General features: G+C 33.0%; 1 protein-coding gene across 6 annotated transcripts; it reads left to right on the forward strand.

Annotated features, from left to right (window-relative positions):
- Nucleotides 1–6,925: 6,925 nt before the first annotated feature.
- LOC18102688 (two-component response regulator ARR18) lies at nucleotides 6,926–9,040 on the forward strand. Of its 6 annotated transcripts, none has more exons than XM_052456589.1 (5): nucleotides 6,926–7,483; nucleotides 7,578–7,711; nucleotides 7,826–7,862; nucleotides 7,985–8,084; nucleotides 8,194–9,040. In XM_052456589.1, the coding sequence occupies exons 1-5, from the start codon at nucleotides 7,204–7,206 to the stop codon at nucleotides 8,798–8,800; spliced, it is 1,158 nt and encodes a 385-aa protein (XP_052312549.1). In that variant the 5' UTR covers nucleotides 6,926–7,203; the 3' UTR covers nucleotides 8,801–9,040. The 6 variants fall into 6 exon arrangements, with proteins under 6 accessions (XP_052312549.1, XP_052312550.1, XP_052312551.1 ...); XM_052456590.1 differs by having other exon boundaries at nucleotides 7,991–8,084; XM_052456591.1 differs by having other exon boundaries at nucleotides 8,006–8,084.
- Nucleotides 9,041–10,400: the final 1,360 nt, after the last annotated feature.

The raw sequence follows: 10,400 nt of genomic DNA on the forward strand, positions 1-10,400 counted from the left end.
CGGGCCTTCTGTTGGTGTAAAATTATAAACATACGGGTAAGCCGGCCTAGCCCGGGATGGTATTCGGAAAGCGGAAACTCTCGAATGTCGACAGTGCAGAAGCCAGAAAGCTTCTAGGGAAAGAGTAGACGACAAGTCTAAATTGAATGGTCCAGCAGCCCACGAGGTGCCCTGATCAGAACGCCGCCCGCCATTGTGTGAGGAAGGACTGTGTCCATTTTAAGTTGGGCTTCCTTTTTGTTGGCCCGAATGGTGAATAGTCTCCTAAGTCCTACCTCTTCACAACCCCATGTAAGCCGTGTTTGAATGTTATTATTCTATCCAAGAACCTCGATGCTCGAGTATTTGATAATAAGCTGAAGAAAAAGGAGGAAATTATCACTTGCGATGGAGTGCAATAGCAGCTTTCAGAATAATAATATATCTATATAGCTAGCCGAATGCTTTTAACCTCTTATCTCTTCCTATTTTATTTCCTCTGTAAAGGTGGATTCATTCAAGGTCATTTGAGGTTATCGTTAATTGCATATGATAATTGGTCAACGGAAGGTAAAAAATATAAGTTATAGGTTATCTTAGGGCTCAGATGGAAAGGTTCTCCTATAGTCAGTCATACGCCTCCAATGTTTACTTGTCAAGATTAGTGTATCTGATTTTGGCGGTCAAGAAGGAGAAATGGTAGTCAATTAGCGTCGGACCATGGTGGGTCTATTGCTGGCAAATCAATTCCGCTCGGTCCCCACTAAGGACTCTGAATCTAATTAATCTGTCAAGATTGGACTATGAGGCTACTGGGTCTTTGAACTGGAGCCAGCATTTTCGCCGTCAATCAAATACATCTAGAGGAAGCCAGCTCTATATAGGTTCTGCTAAGTCAAGAAGCAAGACCTAATTTCAAGAGACCATTGGCAAAATTAATTATCCTCACTGGATTCCAAATATAGTACTCTCGTTTGTTACCTGGAAAAGAAATTAAAGACTGCCAACCCCCCTCGGAATATCCATCCAAAAAAAAAAAAAAAGTTTTTCTCGAGCGGGGCCTATCTATAACAATTAGTAAAACTATCGTTTTACCAGTCTCAAGCTAATTACAGCTTAATCGACTAATAAAGGTCTATATTTTTCCGTTCTCCAGGGAAAACCAAGTGGAGGCTGCTTTTTCGTGCGTTCCCTTAATGTACCTGACAATGTGGCATGGTACTTGAAGAAGAAAAGCAAGCTAGTTCATATGAGTATTGCAAATTGCAGCCATGAATTTCATGCAACTAACCTATATTGCTAGGGAAATACAAATGACGGGTAATTTGTCACGCTCACTGCCGTGGTGGACAAAATGCAATTGAAAAGGAGACAAAATACACCTTTGATATCAATTAGAATAAGCTGCAAAATATTGCAAATCAATGTTCAGAATGTATAAATTTCCTTTCATTCCATGCATACGTTTCCGATGTGAAGGCAACGCAATCAATTAATTACTCGGAGGCAGCATTTTCTCTTGATTAATCAAACACGCAATGTTAATTAATAATTCAAAGCGTTTCCCATTTCACAACGTCAAGAACAGCTTCTAGCTAAAACTGACCATTTTTTTATCTCGACCGCCTTTGTGATCAATCAGATGGTGTTCATATGGGCTGATCATAGATCAATTATAGGGCTAGTGACGTGATACTCGTGAAGTCAATCTTTTTCCACACATACCAAAAACTTAATTAATGATTAAGTGAACACCAGTTGTTATTTCATAAATGAGAAACTTGAATGGATCAGCTAAAGTTGAGTGTGGTCGACATGCAGCATGCATGGCATCGGCAACACTGCATGCATGGATTGTACATGATGATAATGATCATGCATGGTAGTGTTAAATACAAGTGGGTGCAGCATAAAAAACTAAATTTATGGAGCTAGGAAAAGGACAGACATACTCATTCTCAAAGGATGGTAGATCCGCATTAATAGGTTCACGTATTCTCATGCACAAGATAAAAGTAGATTAAAGAAAGAGTGGTTAAAAAGAAGGAAAACAAAGGTCTTGTTGGGAGTTGACTTCCTAGATTAGGTGTTTGATGCCGAATCTCTCAGACCTCCCCTTTCTAGTCTTATTTTAATAGTTTTCACAGGAAAACCAGACCATTGCTGAGAAGTGATCTTCACATAAATTTCCAAACTCCATGTGTTAATATTAACTATCCCTTTTAATTATTGGATGCTAGCTGTAGGCTGCAGCATTGATCTCTTATAATTTCTTTTCCATCGCTGGCCTTTTTTCTTTATAGTAATCCAAGAAATATTATTATCATTAAAACATTTTTAATTTTCTTTATATAAAATTAGCTTTAAAAGTCTTCAATCATAAAACAAGAGGGTGAAGAGTTAATTAAAAGATTGAATCATAATCTGACAATTGATCCTAAAAAACCGGATTATTCTTAACTAGCAATTTGATGTCTTCTGTTTTCCAGGAAATGCTTGGAAAGAAGAGACAAAAGCATAGCAATACACATAATTGCTTTTAAACTAATAACGAGGCATTTAATTGATTGAAGGTAATAAAAAATGCATTTAGTAAATTAAATGAGACTAAACCAATAATACACAATTAACTATAAGTTGATTGACTAAACTCAAATTAACCCTTTTCCCACTTAAATCACGAGTTGAATTGACTCACTCGTGCAGCAAATTTTAACAAATGTGCACCAGCTCAGTTAGTGTCCTCCAAGTCCAACCGTTGTAAGACCATGGATGGATTAAATTGAAGTTCTTTTTTCCATTCAAAGACGTTCTCAATTAGCATTTGCAGTCACACCCCACGCCCAATAATATTTAATTTAATACCAGCTAACTATATCAAAGGGTGACTTTGCCAGGAGAAACCATTAATTTCTTGGACGGCTTTGATTTCTCTCGAGATCCTCGTGATGATGAGTAGTTTTTAGCTACAGAAAGTAGAAAAAAGCTTTAGTTAGTGGTTACATGTCATGCAGAGATTTGATTACGTATATATGTATAGCCCATAAATGTAGTTAGAGCACACGAGGATGGAATATTAGGTTTCATGCAGTAATAATACTATATGCTACCTTACTTTCTATGTCAAACGCTGAAATTAAATTGTGCGTGTGGGCGATTTTGTTGAACATCGAGTTAATTATAAAACGATGATGATCTTTAGGCATGAATTATACTTAAAAAAAAATCATAAATCTATATAATTCGGCCTTTAACTGACCTAAAAACAAATTAAAGTATTTGATCCATTAATGATTTGTTTCCTTCTTTGTTTTTTTGGTAATGGATTAATGATTGTTTTCGATAAGGTGTTAGTGTTTTTTTTTTTACTTCTTGACTTCAAATGTAATATAGACGTTATATATATACATGTACATTTTAATTTTAATTTTAGGACAACAAATATATATATATACAGGCCAACAATTTTTTTATACATTGTTTTTTTCTTGAGATTTTTTAACATCGAAAAGTTATTGCTACTTGATATGTAACTCAATCATTAAATTGAAAATTGGAGGAAGACTCGGGATCCTGGCATGCACACTGCTCGGCACGAAGGCTTAATTATAAATCTTAGTTTGAGATTGAGTTTTTTTTCCTTTGTTACTGTATTTTCTGTTTGAATATTTGACTATTAACAGGAATCCTTGAATGTAACATTGACGGAGTCAAACTGCTACGTAATAAGTGTGTTTAGGACACTCATCTTGAATTTTAATTTTTTTATATTATTTTAATGTGTTGATATTAATTATTTTTACTTCAAATTAATATTTTTTATATTTTTGCTAATTATATATATAAGATTATTTTCTCTTCTCCCCTTTTAATATTCGCGTGGTCCACGGCATTTAATCTTGGATGAAGGCAAGGAAGTCAAGGCTTTCGTTAAAAGTTGCCATGCTTAGACTTGCTAGCTCTAGTCTATTTGGGTCTTATTTGTTCGTTTCCCCTACTGATCTAGTCTATATATATATAATCTTCAGTTTTCAAATTAATGCTGGCCCATGCCAAAACCATAAGGTCGTGATGGAGCACATCCGGTAGAATTTTTCTTTGTCAGCTACCCAGCATTGCTCGAGTTTCTTGATACAATGGTTCCTAGCTTTGTCTAACTAGTTATTTATTAATCCAAATATTTTTATTGGGAATTTAACTTTGATACTCATTTCCGAATCATGATTTTAGTATTTCCCTAAACTAACTCCCACGCCAAATCCATATCTGACATCCGGTCTAAGTTTTTTCATATATATCGCTAATAATTAATTAATTAATTAATTATTAATACTAATATCAAGACTCTTATAGTGCAGGATGATTCCCCGATAAACCACAATCACCAGACCCAGTACGATGATTCGATTTCTTTAATGTACATATATCCCCTCAACATCATGTTTTTAAATTAAATTAATGGATATGATTTAGAATACCATAAAAATAAGAACTTAACTTTTTTATTGTTTTATTTTTCTTGTCTGATCAAGATCATTGAGTTTATAATTGAAAGTTACGATAAAAGAATATGAGGGGATCCAAATCCAAAATATCATGCTTTCACATCCATGTATCTAGAGGGACTTTTATCATATTTATGTTAAGAATGAAATTTAAAGTATTTTAATTTTACTAATGAATTAAATAGATATGGATATGCTATATTTTTCCCAAAAAAAGGCTAGTGGTAAAACTTGAACTCCAAACCTTCGGATTAAGTAAGTTTTATCTTTATCTCCTGAATCAAGTCGACGAAAGCAATTGGTTCGGTTGAAATGAATATGCTGATATCACATGGGAGCAGGGCTCCAATTTTAGCACACCAAATATGATAATAGGTAGTGATACAGGTAACCTATTAAAAACAAATCAAATAAAATTATAAAACTTAAATATTAGAAAATTTAATATTAAAGAGTGGAATCATAAAAAAAATTAATTTATTTAAAATACTAATAAAAATAATATCAAGTCAAACTAGGTTAACCTGTTAATCCCACAATCATGGATATAAGATTGAGATAACTTCATGGAAATAAAAGTGAAAAAAAAAACACGAAGATTAATTTTCAATCAATCAAATGCCAAAGGATAAAATTGAAATATAAAAAAATTAAATGTTGAAGGATCTCATCTAATAAAGAAGAAAAAAATTAAATGAGAACACAATAACCTCATAGAAAAAAAATAAAAAAAATCAAAATTCAATTTCTAGCAAATAAATTATTGAAGAATGAAATAAAATGAAAGATATAATCCAAAAAAGATCGACAAAACTTGACCCAAGTCTATTTGGGTTAGAATGCAAAATCTGCAACCTGATTATGATACTGTGATTACTATGTTGAAAGCAAATTGAATAAAACTAAGTTTAATTATCAAATAACTCGATGTTGAAGGGCAAGATAACCTAGATCATTTTCAAAATCATCAAAAAATCTAATAAAAAACAAATAAAAAAATATTTTTTTAATAAAATTTATATTTATTATAATACTAAATGACAAAACATCATTGTCAACAACTTAAGATTTTTTTTACTTCAAGGATAGTTTAATCATTTTATTATGCTCAAAAAATAAAAGGACAAAAAAAATTTTAAACAAGTTTAATATTTTTTTTGCTTTTAAAAATAATTAAATTTGTTTACTGTAAAAAATAATATAATAATATCAATTTATCCAAATACACTTAAAAATAACAAATGAGTGATATAAAAAACTATTTTAAACCTCATAACAAAACAAGGATGTTGGTTAAATGTCAAATAACCAGACAAATATATGTCAGAAAGACCCAAGAGAAATCGAAGAGTTGTTGACATGGGTGCCACGGTAAGTGGTCTTCGATAGAGACAAAGACAAAATCCGTGATTCTCGACGCAAAGATAGTGGGGCATGCATTGTTCCAAGTTAATTTGTGTGTGAACTGGCGGGTGACAGGCTAGCAAAGCTTGATAGGGCTATCCTCCATTGATGAGCTATGATATTCTTTTTTGCACACATGCACATAGTCTTAATTATATTTTCTTGCCTTGATTTTTCTCTTATATACCATTAATTTATTCCTCGGTTTACTAGTCTCGAGCTGATCATGAGCATAAAGTTCTTTTCTTTGAGAATGCCACAGAGAAACCCATTTAAATAAGTGCATGGAAATTCTAATACATTGTGCATTAGAGATCCAAATTAATATAGAAACATGAGCGTGTGAAAATTTTAAAGAACAGGAAAAGGCTACTTCTATGTACGTATGTATAATTAGTTCAGTCCAAATTTATCGAGTCTCTGCAACGAACTAAGATAATAAATAAATCTTTACTTAATTATATAAATATTATAGTAATTAATTTTTTAAAAGTAATAAATTTTACTTATATCCCAAAATAGATACATAAGAACTTATAACATGGACAAAAGGTACGTGTTCGGGTGAGAGAGATATATAGGTATATAGTCGTGGAAGTTCCATTTAAAATTCTACTTTTTTATCATAATTTTTGACGAGTACGTAGAAGAAGTCTTGAATTTAAATTAAAGTCTAAGTCCAGGATCGGTGAATGAAAATTCAAGGAAAACATTACTTTTTTTATATAGCTCGACTCTAATGCATGGACATCTTCAAGAGAAAAATAAATTCTAAAGACATAAAGAACTTATCTTATGTACGGAATTACATGTACACCAAGTGTATGTGTGTGTGTGTGTATATATATATATATATAGTTCCATGCTTTTGTATATATATGCTAAATGTCATTTTCCAGCACCTAGCTATAAACTTAATTATTCATCATCCACCCATCCATGCATAGTATAATAAATGCATGCCAAACTTCATTATGCATGCATGTCATAAACAAGTATAAAAAAGTAGACTAGCTATATATCAAGAAGACAGATGAAAGAGCCAGCTATAGCTGTATATTCTCCATAGTCAAGGGGTAGGGTTTTTGAATTCCTAATTCTTGAAAATATTATTGCTTATGCTTATCTGATTTTATTCCAAAAGAATATTAACCCCATTTTCTCTAGTCTGAGGTGAGAAATTAAGATGAAACTGAAACATCAAAAGTCATTTTATAAGACACCTAGACGACACTAAAATTCCTAACTACTGTTTCTTGATCATTCACATAGAATTGATAAGTGAAGACAGGTAAGCTAAGCTAAGCTAAGAAAGATGGAGGGAAGTGATAGTTTTGGAGGCTCCAAGTCAAGCTATTCTAACAAGGAAGTCGAGCAAGACGAGGGTGATGAGGAGGAGGTGGATAAAATTAGTTTCAAATCCAGAAATGAAGGGGTGAGCACAAGCAACAGCTCAGTTGAAGAAAATGAAAAGGAGGCAGTCAGTACCGGATCTGTACGGCAATATATTCGTTCTAAGATGCCAAGGCTCCGGTGGACGCCGGATCTTCATCTTTGCTTTGTTCATGCAGTTGAAAGACTAGGAGGACAGGACAGTTAGTACTCAATTAACACTCTTGGTCTCCTGTTTTATTCCTTTTTTTCTTTTTTTGGTGAATGATCTGTTCTTGTTCATTAATTTAATTACAGATGGGAATTCCATGAGTAATTTGCTTCTGATAGTGGGAATTGTATTGATCTGTGCAGGAGCAACCCCAAAGCTTGTTCTTCAGATGATGAACATCAAAGGCCTTAGCATTGCTCATGTCAAAAGCCATCTTCAAGTATTTTGATCTATACTAGCTGTTACATAAATTTACTTATGCACTGATTAGCTAACAATTTTCTTTTTTATTTATTTGGCCCGATTTTCCTAATTTTATGTATTCTTTTGTTAGATGTACAGAAGCAAGAGGAGTGATGAACCCAATCAAGGTAATTATTAATCCTTTTTTCTTTTTATCAAATAAGTAATCTTTCCTGTATAAATAGATAGAGCATTAGGGTTTCTCTAGGGGATTGTAATTCTCTCTAACTTGGGAAGATACTATTGACAGGCGAAGGGCTTTTTTTTGAAGGCGGGGATCACCAAATCTACAACCTTAGCCAGCTTCCCGTGCTACAAAATTTCAATCAAAGATCTTCTTGCAATTTAAGGTATGAAAGTCTTAACTCCTTGTTCTCCTATTCCAAACCAAATTCAGATTCTAAATTGGTATATCCTAACAATCTCTCTCTCTCTCTCTCTCTCTCTTTCTCCTTCAAGATATGGAGATGCTTCTTGGAGAGGTCACGACCACCAGATGTACAGCCCTTATAAGGGAGGAACTGCTCTCAACAGATTCAAACATGGACTTTATGGCTCGGTATCTGAAAGACTAGTAATTGGACGCAACAATCACAATTCACTTAATTATGATTCGAGTATCAACATTCCTTCTTTGAATGTACAAGCTACAAGTAGAACTCATCAATTTCTTGAAGGGGTCAAGTTGTTTCAAGTATCCCGACAGGAAGAAAGTAGACCTAGCTCAATGGAATCAAACTTCATAGCCAAGTTGCAAGAGAGATCAGGAATAGATCAAAAGGAATGTTTGAACACCACTAGTTCCGCTGACAAAAATTGGAGAACAATTCAAGAAATGCAAAAAGGTTCAAAGAGAAAGACTTTGGATTCAGATTGCAACTTGGATTTGAATTTGGCGCTGAAACTATCAACTAAAGATGACGATGGACTTCAAAAATGTGTAGCTGATGGTAGTTTGTCTGTTTCGTTGTCTTCATCTTCATCCTCAAAGCTTGGCAGATCGATGGAAGGAGATGGAAGGAGGAAGCATGCAAGGATGGCAAGTACTCTAGATCTGACTTTATGAATGGGACAATTTTGGGTGAGATCTTGAAGTACTTACTTTTCCTGGACCAATATGCTTAATGATAATATCATGTACCTGCATACAAGGTAATTTTAGTCATTATTTGATCTTCTTCTGTTGGTTATGTTGTTTTGTATGCAAAATCTCAAGTAGCTGTAGCCTGTAGGCTTCAGTTTGGTGTTCCCGATGAATAGATGAATATTTTTAGCATTACAAAATATGCATTTTGGGTTCTGGGTATTGTTTTCTGATTAGAGAATATATATATATAGGTCTCCAATATTTTAGCAACTCTTAGCTACCTTTGAAAACACAAAAAAAAATGAAAATGACATTGATACTCAAATCATTAGCATGAAAATCCTTCAATTATGTTACCTATATATCATGTAGGCTCGTATCTTGATTTAGAGAAGAATAATTCTCCAGAGGGAGGGGATATATGGTTTTCCATTGGAATATATATTGATTGAACAGTTCCCTTTTGCACTTTGCTGATGAAATGTCTGATCAGTTCCTATATACACTGAAAAAACTATTAATGATGTATAAATGCATGAAATGATTCATGGAGATTGGAGTGACAGAAGAATTAAAAGAGAAACCTCTCATATGCAAGTAAACCTAAACCATAGAGTGTAGTGCAGCATATCTATATATATATATATACACACACAAGTCTGCTACCAGTCAGCAAGTAACTTTGGCTTCCACTTTTTCCTCGTGGAAGTGATTGGTTTTTCAGATATTCATAAATGCAAGAACTGTTGAGTTTAATGACATTTTTAACATCTCACAAGATCAAACTTGGAACAGAATGGTCTTCCAATTAAGAAATAATACAGGAATTAATTTTGATAGCGAGGAGAAATTAATGCTATGCCATTCAATGCTTTTCTCTAGCTTTTTCAGTAGCCTAAGTTTGCTTAAACGGTGAGCGAGATTAATTTTATGATAATTGCAGGTTTTGGGAAGAAAATAATTTTATATATATGTGTGTGTGTGGGGAACGAATATGGAGTATATATAAGAGATTGGAATATTATATATGTGTGTGTATTCGCTGCTATCGTATATTGCATGTGGCTTTCTTTCCCTTGTATTTAATGCCTGAATGTGTTTTCACTAGAAAAAAGAATTGGAATATTTTTCCTAATATCTTGGGATTTCATTCTTGGTATCGAGTTGATTTGTTGGATTTTTCTAAATTTAGAAGTGGTTTACCCTTTGAAAATTCCGAATTTACATTCTGGATTAGTTTCATTCCAGTTGTGTAAACAAATTATACACACATCCATAGTACTATTTTACTAGATTTGAACCCGCGCGGGTCGGTAGTTTTTTAATGTAAAAAAATAATGTTTAGATAACAAAAGCGGCATATAAAAAAAATAAGAAAAATAACAATTATAGATATAGCTCTAATTAAATCAAATAAGTTAGTTTTATTTTAATTAGATGATAAAAAATAAAAAAGGATAATAAAGTGATAAAATTAAAAAAAAAACATGATTACTTGGAAAAAAAACCCTTTAGAAGTACGAGATTGGATAAAAAAAATAGATAAAAAAGCAGCTCGAATTAACTCAAGGTAACGTGA

The sequence above is a fragment of the Populus trichocarpa genome, chromosome 10, assembly GCF_000002775.5.
Source record: "Populus trichocarpa isolate Nisqually-1 chromosome 10, P.trichocarpa_v4.1, whole genome shotgun sequence".
Classification (NCBI taxonomy): domain Eukaryota; kingdom Viridiplantae; phylum Streptophyta; class Magnoliopsida; order Malpighiales; family Salicaceae; genus Populus; species Populus trichocarpa.